Here is a 27,295-nt window from a genome sequence, read left to right on the forward strand (position 1 = left end):
ATACTTTATTAGTTAAATATTTCGAAAATTCTTATTTTCAGAATAGATGTACCTTTATTCCCAAAATTAGATCAAATTCTGACTTTTATTTGATTCTCAAATTCGAAGTCGATCTTTGAGTCTCGTTTACTCGCAACGAAACTATTGCTACTGTATTATTATCCCGCCAAAATTATAAAATGTTCCTGCGATGATTTCTAGTGTTTAAAATAAGGAAAATATTATGTTGGAGTGTTTCTAGTAGTACTACTTGTATAATAATTTTATGAAATTGTATATATCGAAATTACGTATTTTTTAAATATTCATTGATTATGTCGTGTATATTTGATTGTATTTGATTGAAATTTAGGAAGAGTTGTAAGGCAGTCAGTTTCTTTATTAATCTACAATTTTTACTGTGATATCCTGGGGAATTATTACTATCCGCATACATGAACGATATTTTCTTATCTTATTCTGACAATGTAGAATAAATGTACTGATCAATCAAAGTAGTTGTAACAACTGAAAAAATATTGATTTTTCTTTTTCACACCATTTATAAGTTTAATTAGAAAAGCAGAAAGTTTATCAAGACAAAAACGAAGAGTGAGTTCTATCATAATACTATCATATCTAAAAATAACTTGTTAAATAACAACCGATCGATCAAATAAATATAAGAGATAACCCTTGGTAAGGATTGTTTTCAAGAGGCATTTAATATTTCACAATTAAATGTAGTAGAAATAGATGACAACAATCTGTGATTCAATAGAAGAAAATCTTATCTATAAAAATATATGTGTACACATACGATACATTTACATATTTCAGAAGCAAAATATATATATTATCTTTGTCACGTTTAAGAGATCTATTCGTATCGGCCATTAATTTACACCTTTTCACGATAAAACAAGATTCGAAAATTACAGTAACTACTAGTTTAAATAGTTCTCTAAGCGTTTGCTTTGTTTTTTTTTTTCAATATTTCGATGATCTCTATTTTTCACAAGATATGGTTAAATATTTGTTAAGACGAAGAACTATTATTAATTCCTTAAATGTTAAAATCAGATCTTTGATGAGATTCGACTTGCAATAATTATTCCTATTTTTTGGATAAAATTAATACATTTTAAGTAAAAGATTTTGATATTTTCACATAGGGATCCACGATGATTTACGAATCGAACTAGAATAAACTATCATTCGTACTGATTAACTATAAGAGTAGGAGGAATATACTTACTTTTATTATTACAATTTATCATGAAAATATCATTTTCAAATATAACACGATTATATTCATCGTTAAAATATGTTCGTATTAACACACTGTAAACATATACATATATCCTTTCTACAAGCTTTTTCCAAACGTTTGGTTCCTATGGTATGTCATGTAAACTAAAAACTACTTAAATGGTACATTTTGTTTATAAACTTCATTCGGATAAGAAATCGTGTAAGAAGTTGAACACTGTATACGGATTGCACAAGACCTAAAATTTGTCTCGGTACGCAAGGAACTTCTGTAGAACGGACTTCCGATAATACGAACATAAAAAAAATTCTTTTACTTTTGTACTTGACAAAAATTTTATCCACTTTGCCAGCGGTCATCAGTTTCTGACGGCTTCGCGACTTTATTCAGAAGCATACAGGTATGTCGAAGAGTCAGAAAATATGAGATTCGCGTTTAGCCTCTGTACGCTAACAAGGGATAGGCCAGAAAAAATATGTAGACCCTGTTAATCTATCATCAACTCCAAATGGACTGCGCCCATTTCGTCGTGGCGGCTGTGTTTTATGTTTTTCGCCCACGCCTTGCACTCTACGTTTATTAAAATTCCAGCTGTAACAAATATTTGATTTTGGTTAAGCGAGTCGACGTTTCCATTTGCATTCTTGATGACTGGAAGCATTGCACAGAGCAATTCCAGGAACAGAGCTGGTCGAAGACGCGAACAAATCATCGCAAACATTTTACTTTCGTCCATAACATAATTTTACTATACCAAAGGTTAAGTATTCGTTTCTGCTACTTACTGCGAGGACGTACGAAATGAATGGCGACCAGGGGGCTAAGATATCCCTCCGAGTTTTGGAAAGGATAGAAATAACCAGGGAAACCCCTCCGCGGTATATAATGAATTGGTCCTATATTTTCTTGATCGGCAGGATTCTCTCCTTCGCAAGACACCCACACTGTATTAAGATGCAAAGAATTATTTGCCTTTACAACGGCAATATGCTCCTTGAGATCGAGAGGCATTTTTTCTGGTAACGATTCTGTATCGTTGTAGAACTCTGGTTTCCAGCCGTATATCTACAAAGAAATTATTTCTCCATTAATTGTTGAATAAAGTGATTTTTAACGCGCTCACCGCCCAGCACAAATCATGTGCATATGGAAACAATAAAAAAGCTTCACATAAATATGTTCTATTTGGTCTAGTTTTCAAGTTACAATGAGATTCTTTATATTCACGAGGGATGTTCAAAACGACATCTAAACACACATCTAGAGCATTTTACCACTAATTGTCTTACGCTTTTTAAGTCCATTGGAGGTATTTCTTGATTAGAAAAATTTCCCATTTTTACACACGACGTATTTGAATAATTTATAACCTAGTATTCTAATGACTCATGCGCGAGATACTAAAAGATAGTGTTTATAGAATTAAATAGAAGGTCCAACGTAAGGTATTAAGGTCTGCTCGTGAATAATTGGGTAGTAATAGTTAAACTACTTTTGTCATTCGAACGAATTATTTCGATATAAAACTGACTAGAACTTTTTTATTGTTTTCATGCACAGAATCCATTGATGGAGCAATTATATTAGATCATCCCTTAAGTTCGTGCTGTTTTTTTTTACAATGATTTGAAATTTTCTATTTCATCGAAAAATTTCTCATCTTCTCGAATTTTTTTCTCGAAAGTGCGTAGGATTTCGAGGTTATGTCTATTCACCAAAAATGATTGTAATTGACCCCCGCAACCAAAGATAATTTTTTCAGAATGATTTGAAATTTTTTAATAACTTTTTAACGGAGTCTCAGTCAAGAAATTGATATTCTTGATTTTCGTCTTATTTTAGCCTCTAGAATCTCCCATTAAAATTTTTCCCAGGGGTGGCTGAACACCCTGTATACTGTAATTAATCAGAAAAACTATGAGAATTAATGTGTTAAACGTCCAGGAATATTGAATTAGAAACAAAGTGATATTTCATAGTGACGACCCCAGACCATATGTGGTAAGAAATGTAAAGAAAAAGATTATGTAAATCAGTTAGTTGGTTGGGAAATTTTATCACACCTAGCTTATTCTACAGGTGTTGCCTCATCCAATTATCACCTATTTCGTCTATTGTAACACTTTTTAGCGGGTAAAAAATTTGAGAGTGTCGAACAACACTTGAATGGAAAGTCAAGGAAGTTTTATGAAAGTATCGTTTTTAATTTTAATACAAAATTCGGCACGAAGTTAAGGAATATCTCAGTACATGCATAGAACGTTTCTTGTTTGTTACTAACAATAAGTAAATGTACCTTGTTAAGCTTGAGAAAAATGCATGGAGCATTTCTGTGATAATTATATTTGTTCTCCTTCGTACAAGGTTGCCAGTTCTTAACATCGACGTCGCAGACCTTACCAGGGGGTGGAGGTTGATTGTAGTCGCATTTATTAAGGTTCGCACCAACGCCAGGAACAGAACCTGGCGTTATATAATCTGAAAAATTAATCGTTTGCACACCATACGAATTACAAGTGTCGATCATTTAATTTATTTTATTAATAATAGCTTCGAAATTTTTACATCAACAACTTAAAGTTGTTCCGAAAGCTGAGCGTAATTCTTTCGAAATTTTAATTATCGAACAGTCGTTACCTTTAAGAAAGGCCTGTAGCGAATCAATCCAGTATTTGAAGTTCTCGCTGTCTGTTCCCCTATACCAAATCAATGTGCTTTCCACATTTTCCAATGGTGGTCTAGGCCTGAATCCCAAACCTGCAAGGACGATATTGGGTCAGGGAAACTATCAGACATCTGTACATGATTATTTCACCAGTGTGTTTTTACCAGGACTTGTTCCAATTATCGAACGTTCCAACTGCCACCTCGGTATCCTTGGATCCAACGTTTGGAAGAAGCCCCAGAAGCAAATTGCAACCAATGCAGCCAGCACGCCGTAGAATATCAAATAAAACAGTCCGATTTTACCTATAAAAGAAAATTTTTTTGGCTACTACATACATTTTTAAGTATTTAATTAACCAAACTATCTTTAATAAATTCTATCACTAATTATGCTAAAGAAATTTATTGGTTTTATTTCTTATTTATATCGATCATTTCCTCAACGAATCATTTGATTTATTGATATTTATTAACGCTATTTCATGGTCTCGTAAAAAGTACAATACACTACAATAGTTTCCGTGACTGCAATACAGAATATCACAGTAGGACTCAATGTTGCTACATCCGGGGTTCATTTTTCATATTTCCGTTTTCAATCCGTACATTTCCGTTTGACTTTTAAACGGTTTAATAGTACCATATATCGTGCACAGCATTCTAACGAGCATTATGAATGTGATTTACTGTTTATCGTTTTTTAATCACGTATCATTATCTGGTAATAAATATCTAAATATAATTTCGTTATTTGTTCGACGCTCGGCAAGAAGGATTTATAAACGGAAGCTTGTCGATTTTTAATAATAAATTGCTATTGTAAATTTGTTTTATTACTAAAAATCATCGTCATGTTGTATTTTCTAAATAAAATTTAATTTCCGTTCCTATATTTAGTATTACTTTTTTAGTAGAACGGTACAAAAATTCCCAAAGAGTAAATTCGGTGCGAATGCAACGACTTAAAATTCTTATTACGAAAGCAATGGCGGCGAAGGTCATTTTAGCGAAGAATAGAATCCGAGAGGCGACCTTGCGAGACATTGAATCGGTTCTTAATTGAATTGCTCCACTTGACCACACGCTTTGATCTTCCTTCAAATTGAACCAACGATTAATGCAATTAACCTATATTATACGGAATACCACCACGCGCTGATTAATTCCACCACTGTGCCAGATGTCTGGGTCTCGTAAAAATTATGGTGATTTGCTCGCGACGTTTAACCCGTTGCAAAGATTTTCTACAGATCGTTCGAAGTACAGTGGAATCACTTTTACCCGAATTAATACGAAGTCACGACCGAGACATTTTTTATATTTAGTTTCAGAAGTGTTTCTCTTTATGTGTAATTTCTTATTGTAACATTGGAAACCTAATTTACAATAATATACGAGTGTCAATCCATAACTGAGGTCTTAAATATGTGTGAGATAGAGGAATTAATGAAATTTATCACAGAGCAAAGTAAATTTATTATACTTGAAAGGCATGTGTTCAATTAAAATATATTTCAAACAATAAGTAATTTCTTTATATGCTATATTTTCTTTTCTACGGGTCTTTACCCGTATAATAAATAAATAAAATAAACAAATAAAAAGAAAGTAAAAAAACTACTATTTGCACCCTATAAAATTCTCTAAATAGTGAAAAAATGATACTAAAAATTGTCTAATATCGTTCAAAGTGACGATCGTCGAAAGATGTTTCGTGCTCCGTGTGAAATAGAATTTTATCAATGCTACGAGTACCAGACATGTGCCCAATGATAGTACTTGCTACCTCTATGCGTCGACCTATTCTTATAATCGAATGAAATTGTCGCGTCGGTACTAACCCGTATGTCTGCTTTGTGCGTTACGATTCATTTGTAAAATCACGATGAAACACGATATGTATATGGAATCGTGATAGTTAACTACTGTATTGTATTACCGACGTTCCCGAGTGTAAAATAATATTTGCGACGTCACGCGAACTATGTGGAAGGACGAGAACGCATGTACGTCCGTATCGAGAAAGGATTGTTTCAAATAAACTCATCGACAATCTTTGAAGATATTCAAGAATTCCTAACGAATCTTCTATTTATTTATAATTGTTTGTTACACAACCAGTTAACTCAACGCACGACGATAAATAGCCTATCTTGTTCTCAGATATATATCCTACGAAAAGAATTTATTATTAATAAAAAAGATTAGTCTCCCCCAGTATGATTAATTATTTATATTTTTAAAATTATTTAGTCACTACACCTAATATTATACTCACAGCAACAGGGACATTTAATCTATTATATTATACACGTAGGTTAAAATTGAAGGGGGACAGGTTTAGCACTTTCCTTGTCAGGGTCAATCTTTATAGCTTCGTTCAGTACCAATGTATTGCATGTATAATTTTAAGTATTTACGCAAGAAAGACATTGTTTGGCGGGCACAGTTAAACAGCAGTACATTCAGCTAATAGTAAACTGTCGCGTGGTTATCACGCTGTAGTAAATTTTTATCTAACGAGACAACTAAAACAACTTATTTAAAATGGAAAACGTACATTGTAAACGAATGTAATGCGACGAATTACCACGGCATATGAAGCAATTACGCTGCAGGAAGTAGAATACTCGAACATGTAATTTATTTGAGGTGGAAATACATCGGTTCTGTATTGATGTCAATGGCGATCGTTCTGTAGCTTCGAGGATACGTTGGTAAAACGAAAATATTTTGAAATTAGATAATCAGTTCAAGAATTGAGATTGAAATGGTACATCATGAATTTAAAATTACATTTATAATAAAGAACGAAGTCGATTACGTTCGAGTCTTTAAGAAAACGATCTTGTTGAAATGTTTATCGAATGAATATAAAATCTTTTTTGCTCTTCGAATATAATTTAGAATATTGTCTAGTAGAATTAATGTACATTTACTCAGATTTGGTGTATGATCTATAGTCATAGCCCGGCAGAATTAGAGTGTATTTACATTTCCTGTTTGAGAAAAATATTTGTACACGTTTGGATGCGAATATCATAAAGGAATTGTCTCGTAGAGTCACGAAGAGACACGATAAATGGTATTACGAAGACGTATTATGTTTCTTATATCCATATCACTTGCGATATCTTGAAGATATTGCAGTACATAAGAATTACGAGGGTCATTCGATAAGCAAATAGGCAAACGAGAATTGTTTTAATAGGATTTAATCAATGAATTTCATGATTTATCTATTTATTGGTATAATCAATTGCTACAATTATGAATGTCTCGTAGCCCCGGTAGTTTTCTTTTTTACCAACAGCAAGGAATTGTTAGTCTTACAGTTTAAGTAAAATTTGATCATACATTTCCCTTTCTCTACAAACTATATAAAACAACAAATATAATCTAACGAACATTAATAGAAATTCTATTGTAGTTAACATATTTTATAAACTACATATATAGAATTCGGATATTTCCATGGGGTTGATGCTGTACGAAAGCATCGGTATGGTCGCGTGGGTGTACCCTTCGGAATGGCCCTAAGTTACATAATGTCGTAATGCCTCCATTTAACGCCAATTGACCTCGTTGTACACGTTTGCGCTAAAGGAAGTTTAACAATTGCCATTCAGCTGGGCAAACCGTTGTGTGGACCGCGAATTAACCGCGCTTCGCGCTTCCGTCTTTTTCTATCTCACTTTTATTTTTGTCCATCGGGCATTTGTATCGACTAAATCGATCCAGGGTGTTGCGCGATCGATCGCTCGATATCGACAGAGAACTCTGCTTCCTTCGATTCTCGAGTTGCGCGCGCACAATGGAGGCAGAAAATCAAGTTTGAAATTTTCTCACGCTCCTCTTACGCGACCAGTCTTTCGAACGGATTTTTTTATTTCCGTTTTTATTTCCTCGCTTTACCAAACGAGATTTTTGTTTTCTCATGAACTAAAGAATAAATCTTAAATAAACTTTTCTGCTTTGTAATTGTAATTTTTCTTTGTACTCTGGAACGACGATCCACTCGTTTTTCTAAAATTTTCAATCAAATTTAGAGCCCAAAACAATATACATTTTAAAAACAAAACCAATTATAAAAATTAGAATTTGTTACTTCTTGAGAAAATGATTGATTATCGAAAACTTATTTCTTTCAAATTTATATCACGACAGATGATATTTTATATACCAATGCAATAACGTCGAGGTTAGCCCTAAGCCAAGGATAAATCATGGGTCACGTTTTGACACTGAATGCAATTTGCAAGAAACTGCAAAGCAATGACAGGCTTCTGAGCTAATTACGCGAAGGAAAACGTAATCTCGAAATACTCTCTACAACTGTGAGTTTCTGTGGGTCTTCAATGGACTATCGAAACAGTTGCAAACAACTGTCACGGTATAATGCTTGATTAATCAGCTTCCAAGATAAGAAAGCGTATTAAACGAAACAATGAGTAATAGTAACCGAAGAATATTTCAAAATATACTTTTCGAATCGACTCTATAAAAACCTTTAACAAATATTATGTATTTGCATTTCATTAGAAACATTCTGGGCAGAACTCGTAAAAAAATCCGAATAACGTCGTGAAAATATTATGGGATTAAATTTATATTTGATCAACGGAACAAACAAAATCGTCTGAATGCTTATAATAAAATGTTTAATTGCTCCGCGAAAAGAATCGTAAATCAAAGAGAAGAGGATCATAACGTCAAAAGATGGCTGCTTCTGCGAGTAATTCGATATTTAAATACTTTCTAGGCATTCGAATAATACGAATGTTTATATTATTAAAATATTTCTATTTTTATTATTATAGACGAATTTACGAATAATAATATTTATTCGTCAATCTATTGCATGAATTTGAAGATATTTACATTTATCGAATATTTAAATTACAGAAGTAATTTCGACCATTCGAAAGAGGAAAATATTACAGTTCTATGCAATCTCCTGAAAGCAAAATGATTTTAAATAGTTGACAATTTTGTGCTGTTTAATTTGCTTAAATGTAATCACCTCGTTTAAATTATTTTTCGTGGTTTCGTATGGCGTACAGAATATTGCTATTTTACCAAGTTGTCTTACACCCAACACACCCTAGGGTGTGTTTCCAATCGTCGCCTTGCCAACAGAATAAGGCTTGATTACCTGGGTGATAGTTTTACGCACGATCATAGTATTTCGTTCGTTCGTATTTATTACCAGAATGTTTTCTTCCATACTTATTAAAAGAGGACGATTTAAAACACAATTTGTCGACGATAAAAATAAATATGTTTTATGAGACGTTTGAAATAATTATCAAAGGTAATTTTCTTTATCACTATTTCTACGGAATCTGATAAAACTATTTGAAATTTTTATATTTTGATAATTTTGAAAAACGTGCTTTATGAATAGTACATTTGAAATTTCACAAGAAACTTCTTCTATTTAATTCCATTTTTTGTCAACATTGGCGTATATTTATTTCACAAAAAGTTCACAACCTTTGCATTTTTGTCGGCCATTGTAGTGATCTAATCGCTTAATCATAATTCTACCGAGAATGTGTCTTTGGGTCACATACCAAGTATGACTAACTGTAAGGTCTGTCGGTGAATGAATATATCAATGAAATTTTACTTATTTTGTAACTTAATAATCAATGTATTTTATAATTTGAAAATACATAAAATATTAAGTAATGACTGATTTAAAAAAAAAAAAAAATAAAAACATTTCTTGAAATTATAAATAGAAATAGAAATATTAATTTCACGTTTGTCAACGATTAAATAAATTGCTCAAATCGATTAAAATTCAGGTAGTAGATTGTTTTATCGATAAAAGGGAGATTCGAACCCTTGTAACCCCCTCCCCCCTCTTTTACATAGACACGAGTTAAAAAAAAATTTCAATGAGTATGTCAGTGTATCGTGCATTTGAGAATTGCTCGTTGGAAATTTTTTTGTATAAAATCAAGTTATGCAGAGGGTACCGTTTTCTCGTGGGCGTCCAAGTGAATCTTGCTGACTTCGTTAATAGAAGTAAACTGATGTGAGCTCGAACCGTAAAACCAGCGAAAAATATTACTAAACATCGTAAAACGAGGATTATTTTTAAATGCACCGCGAATAATAGAAACAAAGTGAATAAATTATAAAGCATATCGTATTACGAAAAGATTATTACTAGATAATAAAATGAAACTTTTGTAAATAGAAAACGATCAAGCTTATTCTATAAAAGCTCAACTAAGTTCGAGCCATCGTGTTCCTCGTGCTCCCCTTTGTTTTCTTTTGCAATAAGAACCCTTTAGACAATTTAAACGAGTGCTTCGGATCGTTATCTTGCTGCATAATAAAATATCTGCCCGCCAAGTAACGCGATGGTATGACACGTTGCTCGAGTATCTACTTATAGTCTTTCATTTTCATTATATTTTCTATTTTTATCGGTTCTCCTACTCCAACTGTTGGGAAACATTTCGACGTCACAACCGAGCCACCCGCAATGTTAGACAATATTCCTTATTTTCCAGAACGGCTGATAAATTTAAATAAAATGTTCTTTCACGCGAACTAAATACTCGGAACATGGATTTATCGATACAAAGAACTTTTGATGCAAACAATAGCTTCCTAGAAACTACATAAACATTTAACGCTTTGGGATAAAAACATTCAAAATATCGAAATGCTGGATTAACGCACGGTTCACCAGAAACTTTAAAAAATATTGAAAGAGTCCACGTGCAGCGCTAATTTAACGGCAATCTTGTTTCGATGGGTTAATGAAAGATTTTTAAATTCTATTAATATAGATAACGGTGGAATGCAAGCAAGCAAACAAGCTGTCCGTGAGCGAGGTTCCTTTTCGCCATGCCGTGTTATGTTTACGTGTAAAGTGCACAGATAACGGTACATCAGCTATGGTTTCTGGACTATGTTGATCGAAACAATGGAAGCCTCTAAACTTCGCAGTTTATCTTAATCAACATCGTTCAAAAGACTTGACAATATAAAATATGAAACTTTTATTTATGCACAAGTTATGGCTAATCTACTTGTAAATCATCAAAAATAAAAAACTAAGAAAATTATATCGTCAAACTTGGACTTTATAGTATCATTGTTAAAATGGACGCGGTTAAGTGTCTAAAACACTATCGAAGATGCATAAACTCGACGAACTAGAGCGACAATTTTCAGTTTATGGAAATCTGTCGACCAGCAGTAAGAGGCTTAACCGTTCTTCGACTAAAACTATTTAAAACAACACGATGACAAGAGTTTCGCTTTAAGTTATTCTCACGCACACGATGCTTGTACTCGCTTTAAGAAAGTTACCGCGTAATTGTATCATAAAATTACCTATCCCTTCCTACGTACATTCATAATAATTTCAAGGTGCAGCGGAACTGGTTTGTAGGAAACTATACGTCGAACGAAGTACGACGCTTGTCATATTTTAATTTTTAGTTATTTATAAAAATAAAGGAAACTGAAATTTTAATCAAAACAATGCACGAAAGATCAATTAAACGTAGGGCGTGAAATTGTATTTAAAATTTTCTATTCTTCGAAGGACTTGGAAAGAATTGGGTAAAGTAATATTATTAATTAAAAGTAAACAATGCTTGGGTCGATGACGGAGAAGACTAAATCTACGACGTACATAAAGCACCTGGTTTAGAACGACCTGTTGAATACGCCGATTTATCGGATACTTCACATAACACAAATTTATTTCATATTTATATAATAAGTTTCTGAGAATATCTTCTAAGAATAATAACTATTCAATTTTGAGGGTTAAACTGTACCGCGAGTCGAACAAGATTAAAATAATAAAAAAGATAGATTAATAACCTCCATTTCGTTTGATTGCCACGCGATGATCAACGAAATTGGTTAACCTTCCTTATATTGGTGATTAAAAGAAACGTACTCGATCTAATAACGTATATACATGTTTTTAGAAATTTAAAAAAGAATCCTCATAGAAATCGAAACGTTAATTCGAAGAATGATTCTATCAGTAAAAAAAACAACGCGCCACGAAGCATACGTAATTTCTAAAGGATTCACAAGAAAGAGAAAAGGCTAAGAACCACTGCCACGGAAGATGGAATTCCAACGATTGCAGAAGAAAAGAATCTACCACAATGGTATGGAAAATTTCAAATTGTTAATCCGATGGATGAAAATTAAGAAAATTATTAAGCTAATCACTGAGAAGGCAAAATTCAAGATTAAGGAAAAGGAACCATTTTGTTCAAGAACATTCGACCGTGGAGCCTCGTCTCTTTCTCTCAACACAGTTAAAAATGAAAATAAACACAGCGATAAAGCTCTAACGACTAAAGGGCAACGCGCCACGAAGCGTACGTAATTCACGACGAGGTGTAAAGGTTAAGAACCACTGCCACGGAAGGTCGAATCGATCGATAGCTTGGATCGAAATCATCGCGCGTTTACGGGGAACGGTAATCGAAGGTGCAACCCGAGAACGGCCATCGTAACATTCCATTCCACTTCCTTTCCGTTAACATCGTAGAATTAATGCGACTTACCCCAGCTACTGGCTGTTCTGCCCATGAAAGCGCCGGTTTCACGATTGTAAATAAAAGTCTTGAGAGACTGTCTGGTCGACATGCTAGGCGGTTTCAAGTAAGGGTTTGCCTCCTGGGCGATAATCTTTGGATCCTTGCTGACCATCGTGTCTCACCGGGTTCGACGGTTTACGCACTGGTCACGTATCGGTCGATGGTTCGGAATGTAGACGAACGCACGAAAATGAAAACCACGATGAACACGATACACAATGGAACGCGAGCAACGGCACCGCAGGTTCGCCGCACCGAAACCGTGAGTTCCTCGAGGTCGGCTGGCAGCTTCTCCGCTCCGACAGATGGTTGTTCAGCGCCACCAGGTTGACTAAGCACGCTTCGCTCGTTCAGGCTGCTTCTCCGTCTCGTTCCGTTCTGCCATTTTCTTCTACCTTTCTCTTTCTCTCTGCCCCTCCTTAACCCCATCGCCCCCCCACCATTATCGTGAACCGACCACTGCCCGTGACGTGTCCACCGTGCACGTGCACGGCATAGCGGTAGTGGTTCACCCGTTCTTTTCGATGTGTTCGACCCACGGTGCCGCTGCGTCGGAAAACACAGAAATCACTTTCACGGGGATTCTTCCAATGGTGTCTATCCGTAACAGTCCGTTAAAAATATTCTGCACGACATTCGTATTCGGCGAGAGTCTCTCGATGTTTTGAAATTTCAAAATGCTATGGTGACACACGACGACGCTCGTTGTCCGGCGAATGCCACGCCTATACTACAGGTTCCTTGTGTTCTATTCGGCGTGGATCGGATCGAACTGGTTTTCAGTTGTTGGGAACGATCGAGTATACAAAGGAAGATTTCAATGCTTGGAAGCAATGTTGCCTTTCAATTGTACGTGTATACATGGACTTTCTGGACTCGATTTTAAAGGAAGAAAGTACCGTTATTTTCGCGACACGTGTTGTGTATTGCATTTGGACGATTAGGGCGCGACGTAATAATGAAAATACATACATGTATTGTACCATTTACGTGGAAAGATAACTGTACGTTATCTTGGGAAGCAACGTTCGTCGTAACGTGTAACAGAAGTATGAATGACACTTAGGCGATTGAATACGTATACAATAATACCAAGGATCAACAAAATTATGAAATTAAAATTTAGTGCATTTTTAACTATCGAACACAAATTATTCTCATATACTATACATATATGACACATAGTTACCGTACATTTCCCAGTAAAAATAACCAAAGTTTCGTGATTCGATTTATCGTTCGTTTTCAGTATATGCGGTTAATACAGTTGACCTCTAAGAACAGGTGGTTCTATTTGGATTATTAACCCAATATTCCACTTACGACTAGTGCTTCACATGCAGTTAACTAAATTCAATTTTCCAGCTTAAATTCTACTTCAGCCTTGTTTTCAGATATCTATAAATCCTTTAAGTGTAACTCGTTTAAAGACAAATTGTTACAATAATTGTCAACGAAATGATCGAGTACCAATGGAAATAGTGAAAGATGTCAACGCATTCAGATTCACGATATCTAATCGAACATAAACAAATCCAAAATCTACAGCTATAATAATAATTTAATAAAACTTCTTAGCAAACGGATATGGAATAGTTAATCAATTACAAAAGAGGACAATGGTGTACTAAATAATGTTGTACAACGAAGACAAAATTGAATAATAACTGAAAACATTCTTAATTTAACCAATATTATATTTACTGAAAAACTGGCTAAGCAAAAAATAATATTCGTTGCAACAAATTTATGCAATTCGTCAAAGTATTTATACGGCATAAAACATATTTGAAAAGTATTTTGTAGTATATAAAATCATGGGATTTAACAAAGAGTGGGTATAAAATATGCGCGCTGTAATCTATCGTTAAATTAATTGTAATTGACTTCGAGGAACAGAGTTTAATTCATCTTTTCCTTGTTCTGACAAAACAAATATTTTCAATATCTGTGAGAATTTTAATAGGCAATGATAGCCGTAATAATCGTTGTTAATTCACCTGCATAGCGTAGTCATTGGTTAGCTATCCCGACGAAGATGGCTACGAAAATGATTTCCTCGACTTGATCGTCGTGAAACAAATTGGGGGCTAAGGTCAAACCTCGTGTGTGTGACCTTAGTGGCTGGAAGCGACTCGTGTATGCGATTCACAGCACTGAACCATTAGCAGTTACCTCCTCCCTCTTTTCGCCACATCGAGATGAGTCGCGCGCGCGCATATATAATGGAGTCACACACGACGACCGATCTGAATTAACCGCATCCTGTCCACTGTGTCGTGTGACATTAATGTCATTGCCGTCGGACTGAGAGGATCGGGCAAAATAGACGGAAGAATCGTCTTAAATGTCTCGACCTCGTACGACCATTTCCTCTTAAAAACAGAAATTATAATATGTCCGCCTGTAAACGACGTGACGCATTCGACTTATTAGCCAGATTGTCTCTAACTTTTACTGTTCTTAGGAGAACTAAAGTAAATCTTTTCGAATATGCATCCAGGACAGTTTTCTTCGGTAACGTAATAATAAAAATAAAATAATTTGTATTAACAAACGAAGAGATATCGAGAAACAATACAAAAAGCGAATACAAAAAACGAATTATAATATAGCTCTATACCGCTCAGTTCTTAAATGTTACTTAGTAATTGAATGAATTCTTGAAGAGTGTCTTTCTACAAACTTAGCAAATAATGTCAATGGAAATATTAAGATAATCGTGAAAGATAATTAGACGACTATCTATTATAATGTATTTTTAATATCTATACTGAACTTCCATATAATTAAGTTTGTAATTTTTTAAATAATAAAAAGATGGATTGTGTTTGATTCTGATTTTATTAGACACTAACTCCCCACGTCGAAATTAGTCGGCTAAATTAAAATTTAATTGTAATATAATATATTTTAATTAATGTATCAGATTTGTTCTTTTTGTTTGTCGATAAAATTATTTGCTACCTTGATAAGTTTGAATAGTACCGTCGGTCGATACATCAACATGAAGATACCTTCCTAACCGATCATTGAAAACTTGTATCAGCACAGACGAGGTATACGAGTAGATCTTTCACCACAGACGATGTATACGAATAGACCTTACACCTTATGGACTGAAAGTGGCCCAGGGGTGATTTTCGCGCTACAGCTGCTGCCCATAAATACTAATTCAGTGAATAGTTCCTCCACTAACCGCTATCCATGGGAAGAGGCCGCTAAAATCACCTCCGAATGTTGAGGTCGGTATTGCAGTCAGATTAGGCCACGAGAGCCCATAAGGTGAAAGGAATTCTCATTTAGCTCTCTTTCGAATTACGACTATAACGAAGACATAGTCTATCCTATACCTGATCTGTGACTCTACTCTACAATCTTTTTACCATTTCGATGTCGAGTCCAGCGTTATCGATTCAGGATGGAATAAGACTGCAGCACTATCTATGACTATGAAAATCGAAGCTACATATAACGGAAATTACGATCTCAAACTGGTAAAGAAGCTAATGATAACCTAGGCGAAGCGGATCGCAAGGCAATTTGCTAATATTATTTATTTTTTAATTAATAATTGTATTACCCGGCTAAGAGTGATACGATTATTAATTAAACGCTAAATAATATTACCTAGGGTCTCACCACGTGGAGGTTGCTGCGAATGGAGACCAGCCCTAACCGAATTCCAACCACCCTCTATTACTACCGATTTTTTGTGACAAACGATCATAAAGAATCGCTAGTCGAAGAAGCAACTAACGAAGGAAACAACCAATCAAGTTGCACAATGTAAGAACAATGTAAGAACCGGTATGAATGTTATATTCTTTCTCTCTATCTCGTTAACTTCTTCTCCTTCTACATCCCTTTAATCTCAATGGCATTAAAATTATCAAGGTAATTCAATTCCCAGTTTGAAATGTATCGTGCACGTGTAGGTTATAGTCGTATAGACAATGCTTTGGGGGTGACGTATGCAGATGGAAGGCAGGGACGTCATATCGACGGGCTCTTACGAGTTCGTATCGACAAATATTTTTCTATAGGTAGGCAAAAATTGTAGTAATAAGTTTATATCGAAAGGTGTAATGGTAGGTACTTTTTAAACATTTTGATCGACGCGTTTCATATACGGAGTGGAGATAAGATATTATCCTTGTTTGGATACCACAGGTTGGAACAACCGTTGTGCCGCACGAAGTGAACGATTGAAATAATTTTGAAAAATGCATGGGTTAAATGTAATAAAAAGGAAATTTTTTGCAAGACACTCTTTACATATGCTATTATTAAACTCCCTAGCATTCTCTAATGAGAAGATTGATTGAATCGACGTGCTATTTTGTCTTCCTCAGCCAACAAATTGAGTCGCAAAGTTATTTTTTTCTCGTAATTAACGAAATTCGATCCAGCAAACGTTTCCGGGAGATCCACGGAGTAGACGTCCCTGGCATAGACAACGTAGGAAGGTGTATAACGCACACGCTCTACGCGAGCCCATTGCGGATAGCTTAGGTTGGTTAGTTAGCGTGCAAGTACACGTATCAAAGGCACTCAGAATCCGAGCTTAACAAAGCCAGCTTTGGGTTTACCAACCGTGTCACGTAGTACGTGTATACCTCACCTGCTTACGGTTCGCGAAACCTAAACCTCCTGTGGCTCGTCTAACTTTAGTCTTAATGCGTCAACGGGGAAGGGATAAGTTTCGGCAGGGGCAATTAAAACTAATTATCCTCCGTCGGTGCGGTATCGGCTAACCTAGGGACCCTCGCCGCGGTTCCGATCGCTCGTAATTGTATGCTCGGGAATAGAAACTTCGTTAGTCGCGAATTCATACGCAAAACACTTGCCAGGATAATTGATGCCGATTTAATTAGTGTCTCTGTATGCCAGCCCCTCGGGAAAATGTTGAACGTCGAGGCTCCTTGTCGCTGCTAAATAACTGTATCGGGTATCGGACGGTTCCTTTCCTCCGTATTCTCAATTATGCCAAGTTCTATCCACATGATTCTCCAAAGCGTTGGTAGAAAATTCTCAATCGACTATACTTGTTCTCCTCTTATCGAGCTTATCTACCAGTCTAATAATCTTTATTGGAAATTTAATCGAGTAAATCGTCGAGCAACGATTTCGTACGATCGATGAAAATAAATAATTACGATTCGCCTATAGGTAGCGGTACAAGTAAAGATTGCATCCCCGCAAAAGAATGTGTAACGTGATACAAGGTGGCCATAAGGCCGACCAAATTTCAAGCAGATTAGCGTGACGTGTAGGTTCAGGTAGCGCGCTTATATCGCGCAGCAAAGATAACATCGCGAATTCAGCTTGTGCGCGTCGCACGATAGGACCACGCTCTTTCTCTGGGACCGAGGGTGTATCGAGAATTTCAAGCCAAATGCGCAACTAAGTAGCTACTTAGGCCCCATTTGTCGCTGGGGGATGAAATTGCATTTGAATGGGAGATTTAGCCGGCGGATTTTCGTCCCGAATTGAGCCATTGTGTCGTTTAAACCGGCCACCTGACGACTCTTGACACGCCACCGTTTACCTTTCCGCGTTTTAAATACGCTTTGCTCCGTAGCTACCTTCGTCGCCGTGATTTTACGTTTCTTCCGAGATCGGTTTCGTAGAAACTTACGAGTCGCGCGACGAGCAGATTCTGACAGCTATTTCGACCATTATTTCCTAATTACTGCATCGATCTGCCCTACGGTACAACAAAACAATCTAATAGGCGGTTCCACGCCCAAAAAATTACCCCGTATGAACAGATTGAATCACGCCGGATCGTAAAAGTATTGACGCCTCTGGATAAAGGGAGCGCTTCGCGCGAGAGAAACCACGATATATTTTTCTGTTCGCGATCGAAAGCCAAAGACGGACCATCGTAACTTTTCATTAAAAGTAACAAATAATCGTCGACTATAGCAGTGATTTTGATGAACGAAGCAACGCGGGAGAGTCGAGTCGACAATATTTAATCGTAAAACGGTGGATGTTTTGGCACCCTAACGTGCAGAAATAGTCACCCCTGTTGCAATACGCGGCACGGCACCCCATCTATCGAATCATTTTGATTCTACGATAATTCACCTCGCCTAATACGACAATCCCCGCTTCTTTGAGCCCGGCATAGTGGTTCAAGGGTTTGGTAGCTGAGTAGAAGGAGGAGGGAACGGACGATGGGAATGGGGGTACGGGGTAAAATAGACGATTCGACTATTTTGATGGAAATTCAAAGGCACGGAAGGCTTAAGAGTCGTCTCTTATAGAGATTAATCGATTGATCGACAACCGCAAAGAATAGAAGAATAAGCAGCCTATGGCGGCGTTGTTACGTTGATAAAACAATGATTGGAGATGATAATCCGCCGCGATTGGTATTGTGCGCGCGAAATTCAATTTACTCGATTAGATTTTCGGCATTTACGATTGGTTAGACCGTATGCTGGGCTGCACAATAGTACGTACGTTTCCAGCAGACAGCTGTGTCGAGTGTACGCCTCGAGAATCACCCTCGTGACTGCGTATGAATCTCGCATTACTATAATGTGGCCTCGGGCTTAATTTTACCGGATCACGAAGCCGACTCTAATTCATTGTCCGTCTTTGCTTTGGCCGAGACCGATCGCTCGATCCGTCTAATTGGTGACAAATTTGCTCGGGCACGTTCACTCTCAACGAACAACGATAAAATATTATTTATTTACCTACTCTTATTTTTTATTCCGATACACACTTATTTATTCTTTTTCTCTTTCCGTTACTCTTTCGAACGTTTCTCGGCGACAACGATTGCCTCCGTTGCGATAGTAGCAACCTTTGTACCGGTAATCGTCTCGCGACAAGTTTCGGTGAAAAACAATCCCAGATTTTCCCGCTGGTTCGAAGAATGCCTCCGATTGAAATGCCTCCAAGATCTCCGCTCGAGCAGACTCGGTCATTTGAATATTCCGTCGGGCTAATTCGCGTCTGACAAAAGGTGTTATCCTCTTCGTGTTCTCTTCGTCTACCTTCCGACCTGGTGCGGTGCGGTGTGGCGCTCTGGAGGTTCGGCAAAGTTTCAGCCCGCGACGAGCGTCTTGGTTAATTACTACAATTGATATTCCGCTGATATCACCGCAACCGAGTAACGGAGCAACGCGGTAACGAAGTAACCCGATTAAAGGGAGCCTCTTATTGGCCCGCTCGCTCGTTCTCTTCAATCGAGTTATGTGATTACCCACGGGATGTGACTGATAGAGAGCGAGAAAGAGACCACTTGCTTCGCGACGATCGTTCGTTCGGTGTCGACGCAAACATCAAAGAAACCGACAAAGAGTTTATTGGTAGTCACGAGGCCGATTTTCATGTTTCTAATAGTACAGTTTCGCTTCGATGCCTTCGAGTGTTGCGCATACAAAACTTGTTACCGTTTACTTTCAAATTTTTCGGCAACAATTCTATTTCTATTTCGAGAGAACGAGAGCAAAGTTAGAGGGTCCGAAGCAGTCTTGTAACATACACGATACGTATGTATATTGTGCATATCGAATACGAGAGACAGCGATATCGTTTAGTAAAAACGTATCGGCGAGTTCCGGGCGAGCGAAGCTAATTGTGCAAAGAACGTTTGTCCGCGGACAGCCGCGTACACACCGGGAAGGGAATCGTCGCAGCAAACTCTGAAAAACCGCATCACGCAAGGGCGGTCGCAGTACGGGCCAGTGATTTCCGACATTAATGACATATTTGCCGCAATAATGTTCTGTGTAAACGAGTATATTATATAATGACGGAATAGGCGGTTGCAGGAAAAAAGAGACGGCGACCGTATTCGGTCGGCATCCATGGCATTCTCCGGCTCCGGTTGTGCATATGCACGAATCAGAGGTTTCGTGCCGGCTATGCTTCCCCGTATGCGACCGACTGCATGCCGCGTACACGCGCGCACACGACGCCGTTTTTTGCCAACGTATGGATGGAAGATACTCACGGTCGCAGGAAACAGCACATCATGGTAATAACCGTCATCAAACGACGACCACTTAGAACCAGACTAGGTTCCACGTGGAAAATTCGTTCTTTTACTATTGTCCGCGGAAACCACGGCTTTTCTGACGCAATAACCTCGCTTCGGCGCGTCCTAAACTTTTCATTTTTAATACTATGCTTCTAAGTACAATCGTCTTCCTTCCCTATTGGGAAACACTTTTATCTTGTATATTTGTTACGTCGCTGTTCGGTTCGAGTACAGTTTGAAAACGTACGATAAATATCACAGATCAGTTCTTCTTCTCATCCATTATAGTACGACAGTCCATTTCTATAGATGTACGTATGCGTTACCGATCTTAAATAGTCGAGCATTTGACAAACTCGTATCGGTAACGTATTAACGTTCCTACGATATAAATATCGGTTAAACGTCTTTATATCGTATAAATATTAAGTTGCGTAATAGAATAAAAATCTTCCGATGACGTGATGCGAGTAATTAAATACTCGTCTATGCATCTTCCTCTCTGAGAAATAATGGCTTCTGTTAACCGTGAAGGTCTGACGATGACTTACTTAAACGTATCTTCTTCAATTTTTTTCCCACGTTGTCCGCTAATACGCCGAATGATCGACATCGCAAAAGACAGGATCGAAAATTGTCGTATCGATTAATTTACTATTTAGCAAACCGGCGATGAAATGCAACATTCCTTTTCCTTCTTTGTAGCGCTGATCATTAATTTCAGAGTCGCTTAGATTTAATATGAAAATAAAATCATCATCACTTTTTCTTCTTCTCCTTCTTCCTTTTATTCTTCATCATCATCATTAATTATCACTATCGTCGTCGTCGTCGTTATTTTTATTATTGTTACCTTAAACGCCAACTACTCTTTGAAAATTTGATACTCGACCGATAATTATTTTTATCCCAAATGTTTTTATACCGGACCACGCTCGATAAAGAGACGAGTTTTTCTTAGAAAAATCACTCTACGTTTACGTTATAAAGTTGTACGATGTAAGCTGCAAAGATTAAGTATCGCATGTAACGCCAAGAGTTCCGGGACTATTTTCGATTACGTTAAAGTATCGTCCGCTAACGAGTACTCGTGACGGCGACATGATATTAAACTGTCCGCGATATCCGCCATTTCAAAACGGACCGCGTGGGAAATGGGCAACGAAAAAGGATGCGTCAAAGGAGAGTAGAAAACAGTCGGGTAGGAGGTGCATATATGAAGATGAATATGGGGAGACCATGTAAAGAGAGGGAGCGAGATACGAATGGACAGACAGAGAATTACAGCCGCATGCTGAATTCAGGAAACGGCGTATTCTATTGTGCTTTTGTCATAGTTAAACTGTCAGACCAATTTCGCGACGAGCCAATTTATACTCGCGCGTCCCGATGCACACTGGCTTCAAAAAAGCTTGTCCATACTACCACCGATGCACTAGAGTCATCGTCAATCAGCTTGCGCACCCAACCGCATTCTACGGCCGTACGATGTCCGCTAACAAAAGTGCACGAGATTAATTTATACGATGCTAATCGAGAAAACCTCGAGACGATACGTGGCTGTTTAATAAAAAAATTATTAGCAACGTTACGCCTTTCCTATTCGAAGATACGTTACGTTCGTCTTGATCTCTTTTGCTTCGATTTATTTTCAGTCACGAGCGATTCGACGACCGGTACTTGTATTTCATCAAAGAATCGCGATTTACGGAGAACAGGCGACAGTCGAGATGATAGCTGTGTAGCGTTAAGATTCCAAGAAGAGTTTACATCGAATTTGCTTTAAAGAAATCGCAAGAGGGATGGATCACGCTAGAGGACGATTAACGTAATCAAATAATAATTGAAAGGAAAAAGCGATTGGCGAAGAGAGTCGGTAACCGTACCACGCCCCGAGCATTCGTGATACGCCGACCAATCGGCTGCGACGAACGTTTCCTCCCGACTCGTTTTAATCACGCGACTCTATAACTATCCTTTAATCGGAAGGTCCGCCTTGCGAAGGTGCTCGCGTACCACGCATGATCGCAGAAATATCGTTTTTGACCGTCCAACGAACCGATCTGCCTCCTCAACGACCGCTAGCCAATTCGTTAAACGCGGCCACAACAATTTCTCGATGCGTTATTTGTCATTTCTCGTCGTTCGCTGTGCACGATACTCGCGCGTCCCCCAGAAATTGTTGCTAAAGGTAATTAAATATTATCGAGAGTAACAATTTCTCGCGACGCGGTGCAAATTAAAGATCTACCTTATGCATAATGCATAGCGCAAAAGTGAAACAATCTACGAGCGAAAATGTGTTCTTTCGTTCACCGAGGCTCTCGAAAAATCGACGGTCGTTGCGTACGAACTTTATTCTCGCGATAAATCGGAAGGTATCGCGCTTCGTGTATCGCGACTATATGTCTGGTATTGTTTGAGTGTTTAGCGTTCGATTCGATGAATTTTTGTAAAAAATTTTTGTCGAAATCACGAAACGATATATGTATATAATCGAACCTTTGACGAAACTTTCACTCGCAACACGTATCCGGCCAATTAGGCGGATCGTTAAAGTATTCTGTAGTTTCAAGGAAAAGTGATTTGCGCGTTTAAACCTAGCCGACTCCGCTCGCGCCAAGCAAGACTCGATGCCCGATACGCGTGAATAAAACATCATTCGGGGATGATATACGAGAGACGTACATACCTACGTGAAAAAGAGCGTAATAATCGAGAAATGATACCTACTTTCTTCGTGTTTTCGCGGTATCGTAACTGACACGACACGCGATCGAGAAATTGCCACGGTATCCAATTCGAAACGGAAATGTCGTTGATGACCGAAACTTGGACGATCCTTGAAAATTTTAAATGCGCTCGCTTTTCGATGTTGACTTAATTCGCCCCTATAATGAAACATTCGACCGACCAAGATACGCGGAGAAATGTAATCATCGATGACTTTTAAGGTAGAAAATTTCGAGGCTTTCGCTGCCTGAATACAAGATCACCGTATTGCATATCGTGCTCGTAGTCGTGAACAGTTACTCGTAACACGAGTTCCTGTTCAAAGTTCAACGACCACGAAACATGAAGTCGCAGTCGCGAGCGACCATGAAACATGGAAAAGCGGCACGACGTAGCTTCTCTGCGACCATTTTGATGGCGTTTCAGCGTCAGGAATGGGATAGTTGGAAAATATACATATACGCGGTTCTGGTGTTTCGATGACTACCTCGAACTCTTCTCGGAAACAACAACGTGAACAGTAGTGGATAACTGCTGGCTCGAGCGTATGCGAGCCTAAGCTGTTTGTGTCTTGGAGTGCCAGCACGATCTTCCAATGAAATTTCAGTGCATACGTACCGTCGGGTGGTACAAGCCGGCGCAGACGCGCCATGAAAATCAGCAGGAGGGTGCGTATTTCCACCCTCGACTTGGGCTGGTAATGCCGTGGCCGGGGTGTGAAAATCAGGAGCGAGCCATGCCAGAGGCGGAGGCGGTGGCGGTGGCAGAGGCGTCGGAAGGGTGACGAAGCCAGAGAGGATGAAAGGAGGGAGAAAGAGGAAAAGGAGGTGGTGGAAGAGGAGGAGAAGGAGGAGGAAGAGAAGGGAATGGTTGGAAGAGAGCAAGAAGCTGCAACACCCCTGGGTCCAGCGAGCTAGGGAGAATTAGAAGAGGCAGAGGGGAGAGAAATAGAGAGGGGCGGATGGTCGAATGAGAGGGAGAGATTGCCGCCATTTTACAGTGGCGCAGATCTGCATAACGATCAGAGACTGTCGTGTTTATCAAAGCTTTTCTCCGCCATCTGCATAATTTTCTGCCGCGGCAGGATAGAGAGGTCGGGGGAGGGTGAAAGTGGTCGGGGTGTGAGTAGCGCGAACGAGTAGCAGGATACCCTTGCTCTCCACTCTCGAGTGCATTTTATGTGCACGACTTATGAAACTTTAACGCCCTTACGAATAAATTACTCGAGTAAGCGTCGGTCGCTCTAGCCTTCTGGACGCGTGATTGGGCCATTTGCATTTCAAGCGAGACGAATTAATAAAAAAATATTTGCTCAAGTTTGCTGGTACGAAACCGATGTTACCCTAGTGTGTCTTTCCATTTTATCTTTACGCATTTCAATGTTTCTATGCTAAAATGGCCGCGTTACAGAAAACGAAAAACATCCGAGTTAAAAATTCATTACCGAAAGTACAATGTCTGACCATGAATGAATGATTCCACTGAAATTTCATGCGTTTGGTTAAAAGATCATATCTCCTGAACGGATTGGACGATTTTAATGTTTCGAAACGCAAACGACGCGTATTTTGGCGAAGGATATGTAGAAATTCTAAAAATATTATAAAGGTACATTGAATATAGTAAAATAATACACTCTCTTGAAAAGAATAATGTATCTGTTAACATCAGGTCATTCGATTCTGGTGAAAATCAGCAAGCGATTCAACAGTTTTGAACAGTAGTGCAGTACCGCTGCTGAATTCCCAAAGCAACCGCTCAGGAAGAAAAATATTTAGTGACAGTCCCTATGTATCGATGGGGTGGCAGGCACCCGTTATTAGGGCTCTTATTAACCCAGCATATGGACTAGCAGGGCCACTTTGGATAACGATCGCGGTTATGTCTCTCTCGGTGACGGTGATCGCGCGCACAGATACCGTAGTTTGCAGTCACATGCCCCATTTCAAGGGATCACAGATAGCCCTACTTTATCGGCGGTCCTCTGTTTTTTGATCTATCGAATGGAATGCAAATGATCGTTCCGCTCTTACCGCAAGAGGGTAATGACATATGGGAAAAGGAGTGAATGGCGTATAAACTTAGTTTCGAGTAACCTTACGCTTTGTACGTACTGAATAAAATCGTTGGAATTTTGAAACAACGTCGTCGTCGTCGTACGTTATGCATTCGGTAGCTCTCTGTGTCGTAGCTGATGAGAAAAAAAATTCATTAACTCGTCACAGAAGAATGTTCTCCAAGGGTAGAACGGTTAGCGCGTTAGTTCACCTGATTTGGAGGCTTAATGAGCCCGTTGACACTTTGATGCAGGGTGTCCCGCGTGTCGCCGGGGAATTGCTAGTTCAATAATTCAGAGGCTGGCCGTAATGGAACTTGTCCGTGGGACTCGATCTATCATAGGAAATTGCACGGAGCCCTTTTACCGGCGCTCATAAGAAACATACATATTAGAAGAATAACAGCGGGCCCGCTCGCTCGTAACCTCGTGTCAGTCGTTCCGTTCCGAGAATTGATTAAAGTCCGGAAATAAATCGTGTATGCTTGTGTGAGCGCATGCGTCTGCGTACTTACGTGTGTGCTCGAAAAAGGATCCGCGACGTTCCGTGAACGACGCGGAGTTCGTAAAAAGCGAAAATATCGTTGGATTATGTAGAACGATGGAAGGAATCACGAGCGATGTCGGTCGCTGGTAGATGTTGTCCGAAAGCGAAGAGCGGTTTCCTCCTTTCGTACATCTAAACCGAGTACTCGGTTGAAATTTTAAACTAAGCAAAATGTTTCAAAAATTTCTTCAATTTCCTCCGATTATTTCGACACTTGACGAGCAAATAATCAATGATAAAGGAAAAATGATCAACACTTTGGAAAATCTATTCAATTAATCTGGTTCGTGGTGTCATATTCATTTCTACGTCGCTTGATCGCGAAACGACAGTCTGATACCGACGCGACGTGATAATAACGCGCGTACCTATACCTATAGTGTTTAGAAAGAAAAGCAAAATATTTGTTTAACCGCAAGATATCGAGTAAAAGAGAATCGATTCGAAATAATCCATTCCGTTTGTATGAATTTTTCCGGTAGTTCCGAGATCATTCCGTCTGTCCAAAACTATAGTCGCTTCGCGAATCCGGCGACGAGCAAACGTCCTCCCGTCATCCGTCGACAGCGAGAAACGCTCGACGTCAAAAGCAAAGCTCAGAGGCAATCATGAGCTTTCGAATGCAAAACAGCAGCTTTCGCCTAGCAGCACTCGGCACTTTTACATTTAAATGTAAACTCGCTGAGTGCGCGCCGCAGAGCCGCCCTCGCCATATCCTCCCCCATCTGGCAGCAGACCCCTTCTCAACCCCCTTTGCGTCGCACCCCTATCTGCGTACCGTTTCCATCCGCCGCCTCCTCCTCTTTCGAGGACGTAGGCGATATGGCGGAGGCGTCTGAATTTAATATTTTACACCTCAAATGTTGAGTGTGCGCGCGGTCGCGCGCGCGCGATCGAGCCAAATATGCAAAACAGCTCGTCGAGTAACCCTCGACCTTCCCCTACTCCCACACCTTCCTCGTTCCTTCTCCCTTAGACATCGTCTATAACGATTGCTCTCCCCTTTCGGCTAGGATTCGATTTAAAACACGCTAATTTGTCGAGCGCGGCGCGGTGCGACACACGACTTGTAAGTAGTACATGGATTTCGTTGGCCCCTCCTCTCTCTCTTGCGTGTCTCCAGTGATCCGTGTGACCATACTCCTTGTGTAGTCAAAGCTGCAAAGTAGTTGCAAGTTCTGTACCAAGGGGGTGCCCGCGTGGGCACATCTAAATTTAAAATCTACTTTGCATAATACCCGACCTCGTCTGTGCTCGTCGACCCCGGGACCGCCTAATTGCGGCCTCGTTCAAGCCCCGTTCCCCTTCGACACCTACGGCGGCCATTCTCGAAAAACCGGCATCTTCCGTCCGTCGGTTTCTCGTCGCTCGCATCCGCCACTTTAAATCGACCGAGATCAGATAACCAAACACCGTTACCCTGTCACTGATTTTTCGC

General features: G+C 38.8%; 1 protein-coding gene across 1 annotated transcript; it reads right to left on the minus strand.

The window, feature by feature from the left end:
- Positions 1 to 358: 358 nt before the first annotated feature.
- Positions 359 to 12,897, minus strand: LOC143344252 (sodium/potassium-transporting ATPase subunit beta-2). The gene is made up of 6 exons (XM_076770111.1): positions 12,484 to 12,897; positions 4,082 to 4,222; positions 3,890 to 4,009; positions 3,549 to 3,730; positions 2,038 to 2,317; positions 359 to 1,843 (listed from the first exon to the last, which is right to left on the minus strand). Exons 1-6 carry the CDS (start codon positions 12,626 to 12,628, stop codon positions 1,740 to 1,742), a joined length of 972 nt encoding a protein of 323 aa, XP_076626226.1. The 5' UTR covers positions 12,629 to 12,897; the 3' UTR covers positions 359 to 1,739.
- Between the last annotated feature and the right edge of the window lie 14,398 nt (positions 12,898 to 27,295).

Source organism: Colletes latitarsis, chromosome 8 (genome assembly GCF_051014445.1).
Source record: "Colletes latitarsis isolate SP2378_abdomen chromosome 8, iyColLati1, whole genome shotgun sequence".
NCBI classification, from domain to species: Eukaryota; Metazoa; Arthropoda; class Insecta; order Hymenoptera; family Colletidae; genus Colletes; species Colletes latitarsis.